This window comes from Lithobates pipiens, unplaced genomic scaffold (assembly GCF_037356315.1).
Source record: "Lithobates pipiens isolate NorthernLeopardFrog02 unplaced genomic scaffold, aLitPip1_a1.2 Scaffold_16, whole genome shotgun sequence".
NCBI lineage: Eukaryota > Metazoa > Chordata > Amphibia > Anura > Ranidae > Lithobates > Lithobates pipiens.
In genome coordinates, this window is record NW_027507748.1 from 220,152,992 (window position 1) to 220,178,185 (window position 25,194).

A 25,194-nucleotide genomic window follows, 5' to 3' on the forward strand; every position below is an offset into this window, starting at 1 on the left:
ATCACTTTTGCTACCGTAAGCAAGGGAAACACCCAAAGTATGGAGAAGCATAAGAAATCACCCAATGCGACAGTGCTGGGGTTTAACTCACTGCTATCAAATAGGAGCAGGGAAACCATGAGCACGAAGCAAGCTCCAGCTAACACAGGGCTGCTTTCTCTCATTTCCCACAGCTAAATGAAGTAGCTGGAGGTGCAAAAAAAAAAAAAAAAAAAGAAGAAATGGGGGGGGGGGGGGGGGGGGTGGAACTAAGTGAACCTATTATCCTCTATGGACAAAGCAGAGGTTCACTTTAAAAAAATAGTAAAGGCCTGCCTATTTATCATGCTTGGGATTTTTCACAACCTAGAGCAATGTATCTAAAATGTTTCAAATTCTATTTAAGAAGTGCACTTTGTCTGGCATGGTTTCTCCAATTTTTATGTATATATTAGATATACACTATACCAGTGATATGCAATTAGCTGACCTCCAGATGTTGCAGAACTACACGTCCCATGAAGCATAGCAAGAGTCTGACAGCCACAAGAATGACACCCAGAGGCAGAGCATGATGGGACTTTTAGTTTTGCAACAGCTGGAGGTCCGCTAATTGCATATCCCTGCACTATACCATCCCGATACTGCAGCAACAAAGTGCGATGAGTCATATTTACCTTCAATACAGTGTCTAAAAACAGAAAAACATCATTCATTGTTCTCCAACTGGTCTTCATACTAGTTCTAGTTTACTAATTCTCTAAAATCTGAGGACATGCTGATAGAGTAAAGTCTACCATTAAAAAAAAAAAAAAATATTATATATATATATATATATATATATATATATATATATATATATATATATATATATATATATATATATATTTATTATTATTATATAATAATAATAATATTATTATTATTATTAATATAGACACTACATAAACATTGCTCACAGAAACATACCTTATGTAACATCTCCGCAAGTTCCACACACAAAGCAATGACATCTCTACTAGCAGAATAATCATTCAGACGTGTGAACAGATACCTGCGGATACAAGTGTGAAGAGAAATAATATACTAAGCATCTACATTATTGTACTGCATGACTTATTTAAATCATGATAAACTCTCAGATAATTTACAGCAAGCACAGGTTAAAGTGGTTTAAAAAAAAAAAAAAAAAAAAAAAATTATCTTAATGGATGCTGTGCTAAGCCCCCTCCCCCCCACAAGTCTATGGACGCATACAGCCCATCACAGGTGTGTGCCAGCATGCGTACCCCCTTAGCACATGGCCTGCTGAGGGGGCACGTGGAAGAAGGAGAAGCAGACAGCCCCGGTGGGGGGACTCCAGAAAAAGAGGCAAGAGACCGCTCTGTACAACATCTTTTTTATTTTAAAAGAATACCAAAAGGAGATATCTGTGTGAAATTTAGAAAATTCTAAAGATTACCTTTCATGAAAGAGCATTATTGACCCCTGAAAATGTTAGCTGCTTAGCCATTAGGAAAAAAGTCAAAAATCTTTAACTGCATATCTGTTCCAAGTCAGTCTCAAAATACTGAACTGAGAGAGCCGGAACAGCAGAAAACAAAATGGTAGTTTCAAATTCAGCTAATGTCCCCTCAATCTAAATATTCTATTACATCATTTGCTCTGGGTTCAGTTTCATCAACCTATATGTTTCGGGTTCAAGAAGCCATGTAAAAAAAAAAAAAAAAAAAAAAAAAAAAAAAAAAAATTGTGCATGGTTGTAGTATACGGTATTTCTTAGCTTTTCGTCACTTAACGTTCTCTGGTTTACTTCAATAAATGGGCACCAATGACTATAGTTTCATGGTTTAAAAAAAAAAAATAAAAAGGTACCAGAGATAACTTTTGTGAAACACAGTAGCACATGTCATTTAATGGAAGACTTCAATGTTAAGAATGAAAACCTCTGAAATAAACTAACAGATTATCGCTACACATAGTTGCACTTAAATCGCGAGTTACCTGTTAAGCCAGGAGAAGAGGCCTCGTGCCGCAGCCACAATATCTATGATGGAGGCGAGCTGTTTGTGTGTAGGTGACAGAGTAGGCGGTTGAGAGACTGATGAGGTTTTCTTCAGGGTAATGATGTGCGAACATAACAACTGAGCAACTCTATGCAGCTTATCGGTGAGGGAGCGCAGGCTTTCTCTGTGCAGGTCATAATGCTAAAAAGGAGACAATAAAAACGACACTCGATAGATTTATAAGCTGTAAAAGTTTTCTATTTAGAGTGAACAGTAAAAATGATTTTCCATTTACATTTTTAGACACTTTTGATTTAGTTAAAAAGAGAGCTAAACCCAACAACATGTAGTGCAGCTCACCATCCCTTAAAGAGGAAGTAAACCCTGATGAGTTTACTTCCTCTCATTCCCTGCAAAGGCAAAGCATAATGGACTACTATGCATCGCATAGTAGCCCATTATGTGTCACTTACCTGACACAGGAGCCAGCGAAGTCGCCGCTGTCCCCTGTAGTCCGCCGCATTCTATCTTGTTGGTGGGGTCTCGCAGCTTCGCCGCTGTCATTCGGCGAAGCCGCGATGACGTCACTCCCGCGCATGTGCACGGGAGTCGACACGCGCGGCAGCTCCATTCTTGGAAATGCCGCGCTCAATGCGCCTGCGCGCCGCTGTCTACGGTGCCCGTTTTTGGGCAAATATCTCCTAAACCATATAGGTTTAGGAGATATTGCTTGGACCTACAGGTAAGCCTTAATCTAGGCTTACCTGTAGGTCAAAGTGGTTTGTAAGGGTTTACAACCACTTTAAAGTAGGCACTTTTTTCCCCATCGTAAAAAAGGATGGGTTATAACACCCATCAGCTTTCTTTGCCATCGGTGTCCCAATGGGAGGATTTCCCTTCACTTCTGGTCCCATAACCAAAATAAGAAGGCAGAGGCAATCCTTCCAAATTTATTGTGTTATTGTTCTCATGCCAACCAAAATTTTGACAATTTTCCTTTACTTTCGATTTCGGTCCACATGCGCATGGGGCATTTTTCCAGCTCCAATGAACACCTTCTCTCCTGGTAGCCTAACAAAAAAAAAATGCACCTAAAGCCACGTTTTGCACGCTTTTAGGCATGTTTATGTGTATCAACCTTTGGGCATTCAATAATTCCATTGGCCACACAATTTATTCTGGACATTAAAATGAATAAACGCTCAAGCACTAAACATGCCTATCGTTTGACACGTGTATAGATGCGCCAGGTTTTTTCTGCCCTCTTCCTCTGCTGAATGCACAAGTGGTGGGGTTTTTCGTAGCCTCTAAAACACTTCTCTTCTATTATGCCTATAAACAGCTATGTGTGCATGGCCACACAGGCTAAAATAGAGGTGTGTTTAAAGGCGCACACACACACACACACACACACACACACACACACACCTTTAAAATTGTTTATATATTTATTTTTACACCCAGCGTGCATGAGGCCTTTATGATGGTAAACAGGACAAAATAGAGAGGGTGGAGCTCCCAAATGAGAGCACAGGAAGCAATAAAAGCCCGACAGGTGTCCTAATCGCTCTCTACTTTTTTTTTTTTCCTAAATTTTGAACACACACACACACACAAAAAAAAAAAAAAAAAAAAAATGGAAAACACTTGTAAACGAAACACTGCTTAAAGTGGTTGTATACTCGATTTTTAAACTTTTACCTACAGGAAAGCCTATAATAAGGCTTACCTGTAGGTAAAAAAAATAATATCTCCTAAACCTGTACGGTTTAGGAGATATCCCCCTCGGTATGCGCCGCTGACTGCAGCGGCACATGCGCACAAGGGGATTCTCGGCCTGAAAATCCGGCAGTGGCCGCGGCCGGAATGAAATCTCCCACGCGCATGCGCGGGAGTGACGATATCGCGGCTCCGGCCACTCACAGCGCCAGAGCCGCGATACCCAGAAGAAACGCAGAAGGCGCATGTCAGCTCCCTCGGCGTGGATCGGGCCAGATGTCGGGGCCTCGTTCTAAGGTAACTATTTCATAATGAGCTAGTATGCGGTGCATACTAGCTCATTATGCCTTTTGCTTTGCAGGTTTAAAAAAAAAAAAAAATGTGCGGGTTTACTACCGCTTTAATGCAAGTTACTGCATTTAGAAGCATTTCAAGCACTTCTAAACTCAGCTTCTGAACCCATTTTTTTTGCATTCCAAAAAGCCTCTAAACTCAACTGCCTATAACTACTGTAAACGACCCTGTGTACATGTACTGATAAGATAACAGAGGAAAGTTCAGAAGCAGTTGAAAAAAAAAAAATGCCCAACTGCTTCTAAATGTCCAAATTAAAATTTAATGACGCCTCCATATCAGTTCGCATATCGCAGTGCGATCTGCAAACTCGGACAGGAATCGAATTGCATGGTGTGAACACCCATTCGATCCGATTCTGCCGCGGACCAAAAAAAGGGTCCTGTACGAATTTGGGCCGGATGCGATGCGAATTCAGCCATACTATATGTGGTCTATGCAGTGCATTTAGGCATCTAGACATGGTGAAGTTCAAACAGAGTATCAGAAAAATGGGATTTAAGTGACTTTGAACGTGGTATGGTTGTTGGTGCCAGATAGGCTAGTGTGGGCATTTCAAAAACTGCTGATCTACTGTGATTTTTACACACAACCATCTCTAGGATTTACAGAGAATGGTTTGAAAAAAGTAAAAATATATAGACAGCGGCAGTTGCATGGATGAAAATGCCTTGCTGATGTCAGAGAGGAGAATGGGCAGACTGGTTCAAGAGGATAAAATGGCAACAGTAACTCAAATAACCACTTGTTACAACCAAGTAGTATGCAGAATACAATCTCTGGACATAAAACACATAGAACCTCAAGTCCTGGTTCACATATATGCAATGCAGGAACCAGCATCGCATGTCACCTGCTAGCGGTTCACACCGACATCTGTGAACCGCTCCAGGTATTGATGCAAAGTTAAAACAATCCTGCTGCTCTAGGTGAACCAGCAATGATGGTGGCTGCAATCCAGCTATACATGGGGTGTATGCCCTGTCATTGCCGCAGAGTACATGTGAAGAAAGAAGATTGGACAGGTGCGCACCCATATAATGCTTCTTTATTCAAAAAAAAAAAAAAAACATCAATTAAAAAAAAGACACAAGGCATATTGGCGGGGAGGGGGTGGGGGGGGGGGGGGGGGGGGAAGGTTGACATGTTTCACAGTTTTAGTACATGCTTTGTCAAAACCATATTGGAGACCATCACCACACACATATATACAAAATATCACATGAATGCACTTGTGTAACTGGCGAAGTCCGATGATATCAGCTATTCCCACTTGAATAGGAGAGCAAACTAGGGCTACAACTAACGATTATTTTCATAATCTAAAAGTTGGCCGATTATTGTTTCGCTTAATCGATTAATAATCTTAACTACTTCCCACCCGGCCAATGTACATATACGGCTGGGTGGGAGCTCTCTACTTCTGAGTGGACGTTCCTGAACGTCCATCGGAAGTAGGGGGATCGCCCACGCAGCGGCGCAATCCCGATGCACCCGTGTCACCCGGACACTACGCATCTCGGATCGGCAGGAGGGCTCTGTGATTGGCCCTCCTGATCACATGACAGCCTTGTCCAATCACGGCCGTCATGTGATGTAAACAGACGGTTTCTAGGCAATCGGCTCCTCCTCTCCTCACACGGAAGTCATCGCTGAGGAGAGCAGATCGCTGCAGCCAGCTGATGATCAGTGAGTAGGAGCTGTTTTTACAGCTTTTTACTCACTGATCACTAGTCTAGTGTAAAACACACAACACACCACACAGTATAAACACAATCCCCACATATGTCCCCAAATAATAAAAACATGTCCCCCCACATATGTCCCACTAAAATTACATGTTCCAATGAATATCTGCACACATATGTCTGATCACACAAACCAATTATTATACACTTAACCAATTTTTTTTTTAACCAAAGACATGTAGCAGAATACATTTTGGCTTAAATTTATGACAAAATTCGATTTTATTGGATTTCTTTTAAAATAGAAAGAAAATAGTTTTTTTTCCAAATTTCCGCTCTTTTTTTGCTTATATCACAAAAAACAAAAAAAACGGAGTCGTTAATAAATAACACCAAAATAAGGCTCTATTTGTGCAAACAAAAGCGATGAAATCTGAAAATTGGGCTGGGAAGGAAGGGGGTGAAAGTGCCCTGTATTGTAGTGGTTAAAAAAAAAAAATAGTGGGTCAAATTGACGTTCATTTTCAACCACAGTGATGGGAACATTTGGAAATAATAGAAAACTTCTTGGTCAAAGGAATTTTCGGACAGTGTATGTGGTTTTCATTCAGAAATTATATTCATTTTAAAAACAGAAGGTTAAAGACAAGTGAAAATTTCAAACAAAATTCTTTCATTCAACGAATGTACAAAAGATTTGTCTGAATATTCTCATCTGAAAATTGATCTGGGTGGCCAACATTAGGCTCGGTACACACCTATGCAGTTTGCTTTTGATCTGTTTTTGCTGTGCATGTGAATTTACTGCAAGTTGCATTTTTGCATTTTTCTTTTTTTGGGCAGATTAAAAAAACAAAAACACAAATTGCTTCAAAAAAACACATTGCATGCTTTTCTGCAGCTTCTCCATTGAAGTATATTGAACCAAAGAAGCACCGTTTTGTGTTTAAAAGTCCCTGACCCTTTACAAATACACAGCGGATGAAAAAAGCACAGATATGAACGTGTCCCATAGGGAACCATGTAAATGAACTGTAGTGCAGTTCTGCAAAAAGCAACAATAAACACATAGATGTGAACCAGGTCCAAGACAGCGCATAGAGGCGATTCAGTTCGCATTGTGCGCTATATAAGTATTTTATTCATTCATTCATTCAGTAACATAATGGGGTTAAAGACTAAAATGAGCCCTTTATAGTAAAAAAAAAAAAAAAGTTAATCACTACTTTTCATTTTTTTACTGTAGAACTGTGAAAGTAATATTTACAGTAGCGATCATTTGCTCTTTTTGTACTATAAAAAGGGCTCATTTTAGTTTTTTTAAGCCCATTATGTTACTGTCCGAGTAATCGATTATGAAAATAATCAATATCATAAATCGATTAGTTGTTTCAGCCCTAGAGCAAACCATTTCTGGTGCACCCATTCCTCCATGAAATAAATATAAACAGCAAAATCTGAAAAACAGAAATATAATACTAATAATATATAAAAATATGCATTATATATTACAAACAAGAAAAACAAGATAAGGGTGTGTACATCCTGCTGAAAGCAAAACAGGGCTCACATCCTGGAAATTATATATAATTATACTCATGAAAATTTTATTTATAGCTTTGGAAAAGAAAAATATTAAAAGGTGAAAAGCAACTGTCTCACCTGTGGAAACCTACAAAGCACAGGTGATGGTGAAAAGCAATGCCTTTTCCATATTCAAGAGAGAAGAGAGAAGAGAGAAGAGAGAAGAGAGAAGAGAGAAGAGAGAAGAGAGAAGAGAGAAGAGGGTATATGCATATATTTAATCAATATCCCTGTATCAAGGATATATACCAGTGATGGCGAACCTTGGCACCCCAGGTTTTTTGGAACTACATTTCCCATGATGCTCATGCACTCTGCAGTGTAGCCGAGCATCATGGGAAATGTAGTCCCAAAACATCTGGGGTGCCATGGCTTGCCATCACTGATATATACAATTACTACTACATTTTTACCGGTTTACTTTACGGTCCAAAAACTCAAAAGGCAACAATCACCACAAGTTCATATGTGGTATGACAAAAAACAAGAAATGGGAAAAGCACTATCCTAATCATAAAAGTCAGTCAAATCCCACTCAAAGTTTAAACCTCCTGGAATCCTTGTTTGAAGGGAAAACATCCAAAAAACTTCTCTTTTTACACAGAAATTCTAAAGTTTCTCCACCTATTCCGGGGTGTGAAAACCCTTTCAACTCCTTGCATTTGTAATAAGGTGGTGTCACCTCCATGAAGCATATTAAAATGCCTAACACTAGTACCATGTTCTCTGTGTCAGACATAATCGTGTGGGCGATCTCGTAGCCTAGTAGCGCGACCAAACATATTGGAACACACACTGATGCACTGCCCAAGAGGCACTAATCACCCTGGTTGAGTGTGCTTTAACATGAAAAGGAGGAATTCTCTTCTTTAAACCATAAGCCTGAATAAAGACTTGTCAAATACATTTGGAAATAGTAGCTTTTGATGCGCCTTTTTGGACCTTCTGGCAGTACAAATAAAACACACTCAACCGCTGACACTGACCGCTCTTACTACATCAAGGCAATGTAGTGCCTTCTCTTCCCTAGATTGAGGCTCTGGGAAGAAAGAAGGAAGAACAATATCTTGGTTTAAGTGAAAACCTGTTACCACCTTTGGTAGGAAATCAGGATCAGGACATAACATCACCTTATCCTTATGCATGATCAAATATGGCTCTTTACAAGACAGCCGCTAGTTCTGATAATCTTCTAGCAGAAGAAATGGCAACCAGAAAGATTTTTTCTAGTCAAAAGCAGCAAGGGAATTTCACATAAAGGCTCAAAAGGCTTATTCTGCAAGGCCGATAAGATCAAGTTTAAATCCCAAGGATTTGGGGGTGCCTTTATAGGGGGATTAATTTGTGTTACCCCCTGAAGAAAGCTATGCACCAGAGTGAGAAGCCAGAGGCCGTTGAAAAGATACTGACAAGGCTGAGATCTGGCCCCTGATAGTACTCAAGGCCAGCTTCATCTCCAATCCCACGAAAATCAAGGACCCTACCTATGACATATTTCCTGGGGTGCCAACCCCTGGATCCACACCAAGAAACATATGCCTTCCAGACTCTATAGTAAATGATTCTGGAAGCCGGCTTCCTGGCATTAATTAAAGGTAGACAGTACCGAAGGAGACAACCCACGATCCTTTAGAATGTGGGTCTCAATAGCCAAACCATTAAATTTAGCATCTGTAAGGTAGGATGGAATACCGGACCTTGTGCGAGAAGGTCTGGCCATAACGGCAGAGTCCAAGGGACTCCTACTGCCATCTTTATAATCTGGGCAAACCAAGATCTTTTGGGCCACACTGGGGCCACCAGAATCACCTCCTTTTTGTTCCTGCAAAGAAGACGCGGAAGTAGCAGAACTGGAGGAAATGCATAGATCAGTGAAAACTAATCCCATGGGAAGACTAATGTGCCTGTTCCGCAAGCTAGTGGATTCCTTGTTCGACACAAAGTTGTCAACCTTGTTGTTGAATCTGGACATGAACAGGTCCATGTCTGGAGTACCCCACCTCTGACATATTGCTAGGAAAATGTCAGGGTGAAGAGACCATTCCCCCCGGAAATAATTGTTGGCGACTCAAGTAGTCTGCCTGCCAATTTTCTATTCCCGCAATGAATATTGCTGATAGGCAAGGAATGCGGTGTTCTGCCCAAGCTAGAACAAGATTCACCTCTTTTTGGGTTGCACGACTTCTCGTGCCCCCCTGGTGATTGATGTAAGCCACAGCTGTGGCATTGTCAGACTGAATTCTGACAGGACAATCCTTTAGTCTGACCGTCCAAGATTTTAGAGCCAGACGAATTGCCCAAATCTCTAAAATGTTGATAGGCAAGGTCCTCACCAACTTGGACCATCTCTCCCGAATAGGAGTGCTCACCAGCCTAGAAGGCTGGCATCTGTTGTCACCACTTTCCAGGAGACTGGTAAAAACGATTTTCCCTTTTGGAGGTTGCTGGATGCCAACCACCAATTTAGGCTCTGACGTACGTCGGGAGCCAAGCGTATTGGAAAATACAAGGCCCAAACTTTTTTGTTCCAGGCCGCCAGGATTGTGTTTTGTAGCAGTCTTGAATTAAACTGCGCGTAAGGGACAGCCTCGAAGGAGGCCACCATTTTCCCCCAACAATCTCATGCACAACCGGATCGAAGGATTTTTCTTTGCTTTGATGAGTTGAATTAGTTCTATAATGGAACGGATTCTTGTCTGGGGTAGGAATACATTTTTCTGAATGGCATCTATGAGCAGACCCAAGTACTGCAATCTCCTTGATGGTTTTATGGTGGATTTTTCTAGGTTGAGAATCCAACCTAGAGATTCCAGGTAGTTTACAGTTTTAATCAGACTCTGGTTTAGACCTGAAACTGAATGATCTATTAGAAGCAGATCATCTAAATGGGCTAGGACCATTATGCCTTGAGCCCTTAATTTGGCTAAAGGAGGTGCCAGAATTTGAGAACACCCGTGGTGCTGTGGCTAGACTGAATGGCAGGGCCACAAACTGAAAATGATGATTTTGTATTTCGAAGCTCAGAAATTTCTGGTGAGCGGGAAATATGGTCTTACTTCTCCGTTTGGTTTTGGAACTGTGAAAAGGTTTGAATAAAAACCTGTGCCCTGTTCCACTAATGCAGTGTTTCTCAAATCCAGTCCTCAGGCCCCCCCAACAGGTCATGTTTTCAGGTTTTCCATTATTTTTCACAGGTGATTTGATCAGTTTCACTGCCTTAGCAATTACCACAGCCGTTTCATCTGAGGGAAATCCTGAAAACATGACCTGTTGGGGGGGCCTGAGGACTGGATTTGAGAAACACTGCACTAATGGGACCTCTGATATCACAGATTGGGATAATAGATGATCCAGAGCTAGAAGGAGAGCCTCATTTTTCTCTGGGTCCTTGGGAAAATTTGACCTTAGAAAAACGAGATGGAAAATCTCAGAACTCTAGTTTATAACCTAGAGAAACAGCGGAAGCCACCCATCTGTCTTGTCATTGTTCCTGCCAGATCCTTGAAAATTGCATGAGCCATCCCCCCACCCGAGTGAGCTGGGGCGCCCCTTCATAAGGAGGCTTTAGCATTCTGTTTTGTGGGCTTTCTGCCCCAAGATCTCTTCTGACCCTGGTGCTGCCCTTGAGGTCTTCCCCTTGAACCTGCCTAGAGGCTGATGCCCCTGGCACAGGTGAGGAAGCACGCTTAAAAAGGAGAAATGTTTGAACCTCTTCTTTACTGGTAAAAGAAAGCTTTTGCCATTAGAGATCTTTATCCAAATAGTCTCCAAATAACCGTTACCCATGAAAAGGGAAACTGGCTAAGCTTTTTACACAGTGCTTCAGCTGACCACTTTTCAGCCATAGAACTCTGCGAGAATGCACTAGTCCAAGCATAAGGGTCCTTTCACACGGGGCGGATCAGTTCTGATCCGCCCCGTGGATATCCGTTTGCTCAGCGGGGATCACTCCGCCGATCCCCGCTGAGCAGGGAGATGACAGGTCCGTCTCTGCACACAGCGCAGGGACGGATCTGTCACAGCGCCGCTCTCCCCTATGGGAGATCGGATGACGACGGACCGCAGTGCCCGTCGTCACCCGATCCGATGACGGATGGAAAAATAGCTTTTTCCTCCGTTACACTTTTTCGGATCGGAGCGGGTCGGATGTCAGCGGACATGTCACCGCTGACATCCGACGCTCCATAGACCTCTATGGAGCACCCGTTCAGGTCCACCTGAAAAAAACTGACAGGCGGGCCTGAACGGGATGTCAGTGTGAAAGAGGCCTAAGCCGTGAGGCTTGAATGATAGAATCTTTCATAGCATCTACTGTGAAACACAGTGGGTCTGAAACCAGCCCACAGCAGGCCGCTCATCAGGCAGAATTTTAAGTATCTCCTCAAACTGTTCTTTAATGGTCTGGGATTCACCAATTGTGGCAAGAACCGGCTGTGCTACTGAGCTTGCCAAAGACATATGGCTTTTAGAAAGAAGCGCCAACTTTTTATCTGTTGGATCGTTTAACATTAGCGCATTATCCACCGGACATGCGAGATTCTTGTTCACTGAGGCAATTGCAGCATCAATCGCTGGAACCCCCAATTTTTTATAGTCCTCTTCCATAGGATAAAGTGTGGAGAATCTTAGAAGGATAATATTGTTTATCCGGATGTTTCCATTCAGCATACATAAGCTTCCTTAGCCATGCATGAATAGGAAAGGCATCCCCAGATGGAGGAGGTTTAGCATGGATAGCCCCAGCAGGGAAGCTTCCAGTGGAGCTCAGCAAAGCACATCTTTACTCGCGACCAACACCTTAGACACTGGTGAAAAAACTGAGGACTTCCAGTAGTGGAAGGGGTTATATAGGAAGTACATGTCTTGCCTTAGGGGCATGCCAGTGTCCATCACCTATCAGTGGCCCATATAACCCACATAGTAAGTACTATGGCTCTGTGTCCCCTGATGTAAGAAAATAAATCTAGCCATGTTTTGATTTGTTTATAGCTGCTGAACTCAATAGGAGGCAGGGAATTTGCCAATGTCGGTGCATGCCAGACGGATTTTATTCCCCCCCAGCCAAAATCTCGGCATAGCATTCTTTCACAGAGAGAACACCTAGACCAGGGGTCTCAAACTGGTGGCCCTCCAGATGTTGCGAAACTACAAGTCCCATCATGCCATTGCCTTTGGGAATCTTGCTCTTAACTGTCAGCCTTGCAATGCCTCATGGGACTTTTAGTTTTTCAACAGCTGGAGGGCCACCAGTTTAAGACCTCTGACCTAGACGAACCCACTTTTGAATGAAATCACTCAGTGTGTTATTAAATTGGACAGTGTGTTTCCCTTTTTTTTTTTTTTAAAACTGATGTAGCTACTATCATCCGACAACTGCTGAATGGCTTCCTAATGCCGTGTACACACGATCGGAATTCTCGTTGGAAAAAGCTCTGATGGTTTTCCCGACGGAATTCAGCTCAAGCGGTCTTGCTACACACGGTCACATCAAATTCCGATCATTTATAACGCGGTGACGTACAACGCGTACGACGTGACTAGAAAAAGGAAGTTCAATAGCCAGTAGCTTCTGTCTAGTAGTTGAATCTGAGCATGCGTGATTTTTTGGCATGTCGGAATTGCATACAAACGATCGGAATTACCGACAAAGTTTTTCCATCAGGAAAATTGAGAACATGCCATCAATTTTTGGCTGGCGGAAATTCGGACAGCTAAATTCCGATGGAGCATACACACGGAGCATCCGGTGGAGCATTGGTCTTTTTCTGGCCGGAATTCCGATCGTGTGTACGTGGCAGAACAGTACACAGAAGCATCCTGTACCGCTACCAAGCCACCTTTAAAGAATTCTCGATCACTATAGAAGAGTCTTGACCTAGAGCCGCATCCCACTCATCAGCAGTAAGATTATCATTGTAAATGAAACCATTAACAGTACGGGATGCTAGCCTAGTGAGCTCTTTTTCAACACTCTTCGGAAATAAATCCAAAGATTTACCCCTTGAATTCACAGGGTAGAAGTCCGACTGAACAAAGTCACCACTGGGAAAGTGTAGGAGTTATCCTAGACGCTGGCAGGCTCCCCCCTGCAAATCCTCCAGATCCTGCACCACACGTAAATCCGAAAAGCCCATACTCACAGAAGACACAGATCTATGAGATTCAATCGAGTCATCTAGAGGGTCGTGCTCATTATCTTTAAAATATAGTGTTTCCTGAGTGTCAACTTGCAGGCAAACTTATTCACGTCCAGAACAGTTTCAAATACACTTATGCTCATAAGTTTACATACCCTGGCAGAATTTAGGATTTCTTGGCCATTTTTCAGAGAATATGAATAACACAAAAAATTTTCTCTTTCACTCATGGTTAGCGTTTGGCTGAAGCCATTTATCATCAATCAACTGAGTTTACTCTTTTTAAATCATAATGACCACAGAAACTACCCAAATGACCCTGATCAAAAGTTTACATACCCTGGTGATTTTGGCCTGATAACATGCACACAAATTGACACAAAAGGGGTTTGAATGCCTATTAAAATGGTAACCATCCTCACCTGTGATCCGTTTGCTTGTAATCAGTGTGTGCGTGTTTCAGGCTGGGTTCACACTGCTGCGGCTACGAGAACTGGATGTGATTCGCACCGCACTGCAGTGCAAATCACATCCCATCTCTGTGCGAAGCGAGTTCAGCCATACAGATAGTATGGCTGAATTCGCATCGCACCCGCCCCAAACTCGCACAGGACCCTTTTTTGGTCCGCAGCAGAATCGGATCGCATGGGTGTTCACACCATGCGATCCGATTCCTGTCCGAGTTTGCAGATCGCACTATGATATGCGAACTGATCTGGGGGTGTCATTAATATTTCACTGACACTCCCAGCATTTCGCACAGAGCAGTGTGAACTGCCGCCGGGAGGCATGCAATGCGGGAACCCGCCGCGGATTTGCGGCGTTCCCGCATCGCTGCAGTGTGAACCCAGCCTAAAAGGTCAATGAGTTTCTGGACTCCTGAAAGACTCTTGCATCTCTCATCCACTTGTGTGCATGTTATCAGACCAAAATCACCATGTAAACTTTTGATCGGGTTTGCAGATCGCAGTGCAAATTGCCAAATGGTGCATGAAGGGATATTTAGCTTAACCGCTTTCATTCTTTAAGAAATTTAGTTTCCATTTTGTGTCTCTCTCTCTAACATCCACCTCACAAAATGTATGCTCAAGTTTTGCTAATCTAGTTTCGTTTCCCATGTTACTGTTATCTTCTTTTAGTTGTTTCGTTTCTTGGAAAGCACATGATCTTGAGGAATTGCTAGTTTCACTTTTATTGTAGGCTGTACTTGTATATGATTGGATAATCTGTATGACACGTTCAAAGGGTGGTACTTTCTGAAAGCCCCCTTTAAATATTCACACCAAAAGAATAAAGATTAGATTTGCTCGGAGAGACTTTGTTGTTTTGTGTCATTGTCTCAATGGGCTAATCTCCCAGGCCTGTGTGGGGGATTGATCGTCACATTTTACCAGAGGTAATTGAAGGGTTAACGACCTCTAGACAATCTACATTTCCTTCAGTTTGGGGGCTTGTCCGGGGTCGATTATAATATATGTCTATATGGTGAGTTGAATTGATATATGTATCTCTCACTGTGCCATCTATTTAAAAAATCGTTCTTTGAACCTGTGATTTATGTAGAAGTTGTTTTCAGACCTCGTTGATAAGTTTAACTGCTCTGAGAAGCAGTAAAAAAAGCTGTTCTGAGTTAACAGTGATAAAGCCTTGGGTGGGCTTTAATGGACTCTGAGAAGTTCATTTAATAAGACTGCTTTAAGAAGCAGCACTTGTTCCCGTGTGAACAGGTAGAGAAGCCTTGGGTGGGCTTTAATGGACTCCGAGAAGTTCATTTAATAAGACTGCTTTAAGAAGCAGCACTTGTTCCCGTGTGAACAAGGAGAAAGCTCTGAGGGGGCTTTCACGGACTCTGAGAAGTTCGTAGGAAAATGATTTATACAGTACTGTAATTATAAGAAAAAGTCTGCTAAAGTGTGACGGACAAAACCCTTCTCTTTGCTTATCTTCCTATCGCCCGTAGAAGTTTATAAGATGATTTAACTGTTTGTGTGGAATTTGTCAGCGTTGTAAGGTAAGACAACGCTTTCCACTGCACTGTGTTATAAGGGTACGTAAATAAAAGGCGACAGACGCGTCTTGCGGTGAACTCCCGGCTCCTTTTTGTGATTGATGGAAGTTCCCCAACCGTGACGTAGAGCGATGCTACAGTATCCGGTGATGTATTTATGTTTTCTCTTAATGATTTACATATGAATGTTTTGACTCCAATGTATGAGATAGTGAGCATAGTAGCAGTGTTAATAACACTCTCTTAAGGTAATACATAAATTGGCATAGTCGGTAGTATACGCTGAGGCTAACTTTTGATCAAAACATGCTATTTGAATAATTCTTTTTGCTACTGACATCTCTTGCACAGGGGAAGTCAGGTGCAAAATTTGGACATTTGGCTTTTTGCCAACAGGGTTCAAGTGCGAATATCTCACTGACCGTAATAGATAGTGAGGAATTGTTTGCGGCATTGGTACTACAGCAATTGAAAGTAGTGTTTGAACCTGTTGGCACTCTGCCAAAAATTTGAAATATAAATAAAAATTGTTTGGTTATAAAAATAAGAAAAGTAATAAATGCACAAAGCTTGCTTGTGATCAGGGGAACCTCTGGCCATAAGGGGTGCTTGTTGGAATTTTGCCAAAAAAAATAAATAAATAAATAAATAAATAAATAAAAAGTCAAGGAAATAAAAGTCAGAATGTTTAGAAAGAAAAATAAGGATGAAAATAAACATGCTGTGGAGATCCCCGGCTGGACCGAGGCTCCCTATAGCATCCTAGCCACAACATTGTCCACGATGGGTTTAACAGAGACATGAGAGTGTGGATTTAAGGGTTAAATCAATGTTTTCTATGCATGTACCATGCACCCCCCTCCTCCCCCTTACATTCCACAACCAGATAAGAGTTTCATGAAAGACTTCATTACATGAGGACACACAGTAAATATCAGAGTGGGCTACAAGCACAATAACTGATTTCTGACAGCGAAGGATGCTGCAGGATATTTTGACATTCTTAAGCAAACACCAGTGCAGACACATTAGCAAAATGGTTTCTCAGGAAATAAAAGGGGTAACTTTTATAAAAGGGAGGGGGCAAGGACAAAGAGGGGGTTACACACAGAGACAACCAAGAGGGAAATTGTCTCGCCCTACATTAACATTAACCCAGTAAGATGGCAAATGGTGACTATAGGTTTGTACAAGACCTAAGGGCCATCAATAGCCTAATGGTACCGATTGCCCCAATAGTGCCTGATGTGTCATCAATACTGCCATACCACAGGATGCAGAGTATTTTACTGTGATTCATTTATTGAATGCTTTTTTTATTTCCGTCCCTGTGGATGAGGAGACACAGCCAATCTTTGCTTTCTAACTAACATGGTGTAGAATGCCCCAGGGCTATGTAGACTCCTCTGCAGTCTATTCCATTGTCCTCCAAACTACTCTCAGAGCTTGGATACCAGGACACTGTTCATCCCTGCTGCAGTATGTGGCTCCTCATCTGCAGTTCTACTCGGTGGCCGCCCTGGAGGATGGGAGGGATCTTTTGAAATGTTTTTTTGAAAGTGGTCACAAAGTGTCAAAGAAATTATTGCAATGGTGTCAGGAAATGGTTGCATATCTTGGTTGTGTACTCTCAAAAGGAGAAAGGAAAGTCAATTACAAAAGAGCTATGGTTCTTGTGGGTCTGCCCCGCCCACTTACTAAGAAAGACATGCTTACCTTTCTTGGTATGATTGGTTACTGCCGCCAATGAATACCTGACTGTTCCTACTATGACAATCTCCTGAGACAAGCCATAGGTTCAGACATGCCAGACTGTATAAAATGGTCAGATGAAATGTGCAATGCTTTTGTGTATTTGAAAAATGCTATGGTAATGGCTCCAGGGCTCGGCCTCCCTAATTATGGAAAAATGTTTTATTTGTTTGTAAGGGAAAATTGTAAGACTTTGTCAGGTGTCCTCGCTCAGGAGCATGGAGGCAAGTTGCGCCCTATTTTTTTTTCCTCAAAGATGGTTCCGGTGCAGGTTCAGGGCATGCCTGTGTGTCTCAGAGCTCTCGAGTCCTGTGCGATGATGGTTCAGATGACCACTTCTTTCACTCTCTCTGGGGCACGGCACGACACTTCACACCACCAACAATGTATCAATCCTATTGAAAAATGTACATACACAGCACGTCTGCTCAGAGGTTGAGTGGCTATGAGGTGATCGTGCTGTCTAATCCAAAATTGCACATCAAATATGCTTCTCCCACTGCAGGACTAGCACCAATCTTAAATGCCCTTTAGAATTAAAAGGAGAGCAGGATGAGGTTGTGCCACAACATGATTGCATAAACCTCATTCACCAAGACACATCACCCAAGTCTGATTTATCTTTCACAGCACTGCAGAACACACACAGGCCAACCAACAGATAGCCAAGGGAAATGCTCTGGCTGGTTTAGCTGCTAAACAAGCTGATATTTCACAAAATGCCCATGCTAGCCCCAGAATTGCCCTTCTATGATCAGGTTCTTTCAGATTTGCAGGGATGTGCAGAAGAAGCTGATCTCAGGGATTGGGACAAAATAAGTGTGCAGAAAGATCCAAAGACTGGACTTCTCTGCAAAGAGGGGAAGCCATGTATACCAGTAGTTAGTGCATCACTTTTTATTTCTCAGTACCATGGAATAGGTCACAGAGGCTGGAAGGCCACTTGTGAACTATTGGAGAAATATTTTTATTTTTCAGAACTTTCCTGGAGGGTTAAAGATTATGTATCAAGATGCATCACATGTATCAGGAGCAACCCACACAATGCCAAACACTCCTTTTACACGTTTGCAGACTGACTTCACACACATGCCCAAACTAGGCAAAAGTCTGCCAGGACTTGGTAAAAACTCTCAAGATAGAATGGTAGTTTCACATTCCCTACCACCCTCAAAGCTCAGGGATAAGAGAAAGAATGAACAGAACAATTAAAAAGACAAAATAAGAAAGGCCACAGGAGGAATCTTTGCCAACTGGAAGAAGGTCCTCTCAGCAGTCCTGGCAGAAATAAGAATGACCCCTTCCAAGACAACAGGGTATTCACCTTTTGAAGTCTTGATGGGTCTACCTTTCCCCACCCCATAGGCCAGAGCACCTTTAATGATGGAAAAGGTAGATTTAGACTTAATACAGGAAGAATATGTAAGGAAATTGGTTGAAACATTGGATACAGTTGAGAGAAATGTTGCTCGCACCTCTCCTTTTTCTTCACAGGAAGCTACTCACCTCTTTAAGGTGGGAGACACCATGGTGGTCCAATAGCTGAACAGAAGTAAGAAGCAAGAGTATCCCTTTGGACCTCCTACCACAGTGGTTGCAGTGACCAGAACAGCCATCCCAGTGGAAAATTGGCAGTCCTGGATCCATGCCAACAGAGTGAAAAAGGTTGCCCAAAGCCCCAAGAGCTGGAAGGAGATCTTGGATACAGGAGACCCTCAAGCCGAAGTCCAAGCAGAGGAAGGAGGAGTTCCTGGGAAAGCAGGTCCGGCCAGAGAAGATGACCTCGCTTATTTCACCACAGACTTTTGGCAAGGCATTTTGCCTCCTGATCCTGATCTCTCTGACAGTGTTCCTACCCACCTGAAGATTTGGGTGCAATTAAAAGTATCTGTGGGAACACACACACACACACACACACACACACACACACACACACGAGAGCATTACAGTGACACAAGCTAGAATCAAGAGAGAGACTGGAGATGGTTTTACTGCTAAGATGCTTTTGCTAAAATTTAAGTATGCTTATGCTCGGAAAAAATCAGGGTGTGAAGAATGTAGGATATATAGCAAATTACATTCTAGCACTGCCTGAATTTCCCTTTTGTCTGTACTTTTAAATATTTCCTCCTTTCTCAACGAGACTTTTTCTGTCCTGTATTTCTATCCACTCTGTACATAAACAACTTTGTTAACTTTTCAATAGCAGGTAGAAGTTATTCCCCTGATTGGTGTTTTAATTTAGGGAATGAGACACAGACTAGCCCTTCTTTCTGCAGCAGGTCAATATTTAACATCAAGATGTGGGAATCCAGAGTCTCTTCCCCTGCCTGCTCACTGTTTCAAGTATCTAACCCAGGGCTAAACTGTATTTTGCATAACTTTTCTTCTTTCCCTAAAAATGTAGGTGAAATATTGCACCAATAATCGCGACACAGGACAAGTACACTCATGAGATTGTCGCCAAGAGACCTTTTGCACTAGGACAAAGTATTTATGTATGTTGTGGGAAAGTGTGTTATCCCTGGGTGCCCCTTCATATTAAGGGATGGTGTTACCTTGCATACTTGGTACCTGTCATGGGAGTGGTAGGGGATGATAAAAGGGGACATCCCTTAGAAGTCAGCTCCAGCAGGAAGCTAGGGACATTGCTAAAACACGGGCTTGGAGGTATATTTTCATGTTTAAAAGACATTGTCCTTGTTATTGCTATGATATCTATCCTTGCTCTGATTCTTTACCTCTGCTTTAAGTGTTGCACTTGCATAGTTGCACGCCTTCAATCTCCTGATAAGGTTCTATCCTACATGACATATATGAAGAGTCATCAGGCAATCAACGCCACAACCCCAAAGAAGTATTAAGACACAACATAGAATGTAGAGATCATCTTATATGATCTAAGAGGGGATTGAAGGGATATTTAGCTTAACCGCTTTCATTCTTTAAGAAATTTAGTTTCCATTTTGTGTCTCTCTCTCTCTAACATCCACCTCACAAAATGTATGCTCAAGTTTTGCTAATCTAGTTTCGTTTCCCATGTTACTGTTATCTTCTTTTAGTTGTTTCGTTTCTTGGAAAGCACATGATCTTGAGGAATTGCTAGTTTCACTTTTATTGTAGGCTGTACTTGTATATGATTGGATAATCTGTATGACACATTCAAAGGGTGGTACTTTCTGAAAGCCCCCTTTAAATATTCACACCAAAGAATAAAGATTAGATTTGCTCGGAGAGACTTTGTTGTTTTGTGTCATTGTCTCAATGGGCTAATCTCCCAGGCCTGTGTGGGGATTGAACGTCACACTTTGACAGACATGAAGGGGTTAAGAAATCACCTTTAGACAATCTACATTTCCTTCAGTGCAGGAATAAGATCGCATTGGTGTAAACACCCATGCATTATGATTCCAGTGCAGACCAAAAAATAAATAAGTGGTTATTTGAGTTAATGTTGCCTATCATCTCGAACCAGTCTGCCCATTCTCCTCTGACCTAAACAGGGCATTTTGGTCCACACAACTGCCGCTCACTGGATATTTTCTCTTTCTGACCAGTTTGTAAACCCTAGAGATGGTGTGAAAATCCCAGTATATCAGCAGTTTCTGAATACCCGTCTGGCACCAACCATGCCACATTCAAAGTCACCTAAATCCCCTTTCTTCCCCATTCTGATGCTCGGTTTGAACTTCACCATGTCTAGTCTGAACACCCATGCATTTTGATTCCAGTGCAGACCAAAAATAAATAAATAAAAAAGCGTCCTGCACCATTTCGGTGAAAATGCAATAATGCAATGTAAATTCTGCCAAACAATATGTCTGGCTGAATTCACATCGCACAGACATCGCATGTCATCTGTATGGCAATGTAGTACAAATCACATGCGATGTCCAACATCGCACCAGTGTGAACCCAGCCTGAAGGAGCAGAAGATCACACTGGATACCACTTCTGTCCGCTGAGAACAGGAAATTGAGGCTACAATTCGCACAGGCTCACGAAAATTGGACAACAGAAGATTAGAAAAATGTTGCCTGTTCTGACAAGTCTCAAATTCAGCTGCGACATTTAGATCGTATGGCCAGAATTCGGCATAAACAACATGAAAGAATGGATCCATCCTGCCTTGTATCAACGGTTCAGACTGGTGGTGTAATGGTTTGGGGGATATTTTCTTGGCACACTTTGGGACCCTTACTACCAATTAAGCATCGTTTAAACTCCACAGCCGACTTGAGTATTGTTGCTGACCACGTCCATCCCTTTATGACTACAGTGTACCCATCATCTGATGGCTACTTGTAGCAAGAATAATGCACCACGTCACAAAGCTCAATCATCTCACCACTGGTTTCTTGAACATGACAATGAGGTCCCTGTACTCCAATGGGCTCCACAGTCACCAGATCTCAATCCAATAGAGCACCTTTGGGATGTGGTGGAACGAGAAATTTTCATCGTGGATGTGTGGCTGACAAATCTGCAGCTGCACTGCGTGATGATATCATGCCAATATGGGCCAAAATCTCTGAGGAATGTTTCCAACACCTTCTTGACTCTATGCCACAAAGAATTAAGGCAGTTCTGAAGGCAAAAGGGGGTCCAACCCGATACCAGCCAGGTGCACCTGATGAAGTGGCCTGTAATTAGATATATACTTATATACCATTCGAGACACGGCAACATTTTTCCAATCTTCTATTGTACAATTTTGGTTAGCCTGTGCAAATTGTAGCCCCAGTTTCCTGTTTTGAGCTGACAGGAATGGCACCCAGTGTGGTCTTCTGATGCTGTAGCCCATCAGAGATTGTATTCTGCATACCTTGGTTGTAACAAGTGGTTATTTGTGTTACTGTTGCCTATCATCTCGAACCAGTCTGCCCATTCTCCTCTGACCTCAACAAGGCATTTTCCTCCACACAACTGCTGCTCACTGGATATTTTCTCTTTTTCAGACCATTCTCGTAAAACCTTAGAGACGGTGCATGAAAATCCCAGCATATCAGCAGTTTCTGAAATACTCAGATTAGCCCATCTGGCATCAACAACCGAGCCACGTTCAAAGTCACCTAAATCCCCTTTCTTCCCCATTCTGATGCTGGGTTTGAACTTCAGCAAGTCATCTTCACCACATCTAGATGCCTAAATGCATTGAGTTTCTGCCATGTGAATGGCTGATTAGCAATTTGTGTTACCAAGCAATTAAACAGGTGTACCTAATAAAATGGCCAGTGAGTGTATATTTTTTAAAAGCTGTCAATTTCAGTTCTAGTTTTCGGCCAAGTGGATCCTGAATTAGCGGTTTTGGTCCAGAATTTTTATTTCGTGCATCACTATCCATTTGTCCTGAACAAATCAGGGTATAATTCACCTAGATACATTTAGTAGTTTCAATGAAATGCAGAGTTTTACTATCACATTCCTCAGTTGCAAAACTGCAAATATTAAGGCTTGTTTTACTGTTATGGAGGGGTTACAATGACACCAACAAACAAGGTGACAACCTTTTATTTACACTGAAATTAGGCACTTGTGTTTATCTCACAAGATTACAATGCCAAGTGTTTCCTCATTGTACACCACAGTCTCACAATACTGGCTTTACACAGCTGTGCAGTGACATAGTAAACAAGGCTAAATTAAAAATACAATAGGTTTTCCACATTATTTTACCAAAGGTTAACGTGCATCTAAAACTAAAATCATGATTTACAGAGTATGGAATGGTCCAAGTCCCCGTTATTTTTCTCTTCGATTCCTGGACGCTGTTGGAGAGGTTCACTCGGGTTAATATACATAACAGGAACCGAGAGAAATCTCAGGGTGGAAATTCCCTCTAAGATAGTTGTCAACAGAACAGGTGTTCCCCTATATTACTGGTTCAGTGATGGCTGTAACACTGGATTTCACAATAATCACCAGGATAATCAGGGCTCATTCACACCAATGTAATAAAATACACCTATCAATTCTGGACCTGGGTGCCAAAAGCTAGAAGCAAGATCCTGCATAAAATATGCTCAATACAGTGTACACATGTAAACATTTCCGTAGTGTGCCCCAGCTGGCTACACATTGTTGGCGGCCAGTAGTGTACATCTGCACTGTACTCATGTAAACATTAGCACAAACATTTACATGCATACATCATAAGTTATGCAAACTGGAACTCAGGTTTTGGGCATCACGCTTTTTCAGGTACAGTTAATATTCAACCTAAACATGGGTGCAGTTCTTGCACAATAAAGCGCACTGCAATCATGGCAAACCGAATCACAGAAAGCTTGTTGCCCTAAAGAAGCTCCTACTCCTTTTTTGAGCAACAAAATTTGCAAAAATACACCCTCCATATAGGTGACATTGAACGTGAATAAACTAGCGTGGTGCAATTTTCAGTTTTGCAGAGCAATCTGTAATTGCTGCGATTCTGCCAGCGATCGCAAACATCCAAGTGTTAATGTGTAAAGTGTTTTTTTTTATTTTTTTATTTTTTTTTGGGGGGGTTTTTTTGCAGAAAGAACACAATATAGGAAATTTACAAAAGCAGATCTAAATTTTCACGTTATAAAAATTGTGTGAATAGTCACTTCATGTTAAACGCCAAATACCGATTCACTTTTTTCACCTGCACATGGCTGGGTACTCAACTTAAACAGGAATTTCCCCTTTTACGTTATTGGATAGCCCAACTATATCTCTTCTGTAATAAGTTTCCTACCTTCCCTTCTGAAAATATCTTGATGTGAATGTCCAGCTCAGAATTCTCTGTGTGCCCTGGTGCCAGGATGAATTATCACACGTGCATGGGAGTTATGCGAATCTGGGCTGACCAATTAGGATGGCTAAAGATGCTGATCCCAGAAGACTGGGCATTAGCGAAGGAGTTTGCTGGCATTGGAGTACTGAAAGGAAGGAAAGCATAGGAAGCTTTAAGCTGGGTACACATGGGCTGAAAACAGCAAAAACTTGCCAGACTTTTGCCCCGTGTACAGCTCCCTGTCTGACATAAGCCAGGCTCACGAGCAGCTTCTGTCCAACAAGCATGCTGGAAAACCGGCATCCAATCAGCGCTCACATCCAATGGCTGGAAGCACTGATCAATGCGTTCGGGGGGTGCAGTACATGTGTTAGTACGGTGATCTGTACGTTTTTTTTTGGGGGGGGGGGGGTTTTGCATTCAGCCCGCTGGGTTGAGCAAAAAAAAAAAAAAAACCCCAACTTAGTGTGTACCCAGCTTTAGTTTCAGTTTAAATAAATGCTTAGGCTACATTCGCACTAGGGATTTAGGCCATGCGTGTCACATCCCAGCGTTTAAGGCAATGTTTCCCAACTCCAGCGTACCCCCCAACAGGTCTTGTTTTCAGGCTTTCCATTATTTTGCACAGGTGATTTGATCAGTTTCACTGCCTTATGCTGGCCATACACGGGTCAAATTTCGAAAAAGAATTTTCTTTTGAAAATCAGAAAATTCATGCATTTTGTGATTCGATGGTGCCACCATTGATTTCGAAATACAACCAAACAAACCTTCAATTTCACCTACAGAAAATAATTTTTGGGTCTGGGAATCTTCTTTTCTTTCTGGGAATTTTCTTTTCTTGCACATGTGCATTTCTTTATTCGATTACATTTTTCGCACGATTCTCCCATCATTGATTAGAAAATCGTTAGTATTTCCAACATGTCCCATTATTAACCACTTTCAGACCGGACCAATTTGCTGGTCAAAGACCAGACCACTTTTTGCGATTCGGCACTGCGTCGCTTTAACTGACAATTGCGCGGTCGTGCGACGTGGCTCCCAAACAAAATTGACGTCCTTTTTTTCCCACAAATAGAGCTTTTTGGTGGTATTTGATCACCCCTGCGGTTTTTATTTTTTGCGCTATAAACAAAAATAGAGCGACAATTTTGAAAAAAAAACGCATTATTTTTTACTTTTTGTTATAATAAATATCCCCCAA

At 42.0% G+C, this 25,194-nt stretch overlaps 1 protein-coding gene and 1 long non-coding RNA gene across 4 annotated transcripts in view; one reads left to right on the forward strand and one right to left on the reverse strand.

Annotated features, from left to right (window-relative positions):
• Window positions 1–25,194, reverse strand: part of CNKSR1 (connector enhancer of kinase suppressor of Ras 1) — a 166,799-nt gene that overhangs the window by 133,425 nt on the left and 8,180 nt on the right. For all 3 annotated transcript variants that reach the window (XM_077481065.1, XM_077481064.1, XM_077481066.1), the window contains 2 exons: window positions 1,984–2,186; window positions 949–1,033 (listed from right to left, as the gene is read on the reverse strand). In XM_077481065.1, the coding sequence (XP_077337191.1) occupies window positions 949–1,033; window positions 1,984–2,186 (288 nt within the window). The remainder of the gene's footprint in view (window positions 1–948; window positions 1,034–1,983; window positions 2,187–25,194) is intronic.
• LOC143982394 (uncharacterized) lies at window positions 14,784–20,465 on the forward strand. The gene is made up of 2 exons (XR_013274446.1): window positions 14,784–14,952; window positions 18,722–20,465. It is a non-coding gene; the product is annotated as an uncharacterized LOC143982394 (long non-coding RNA).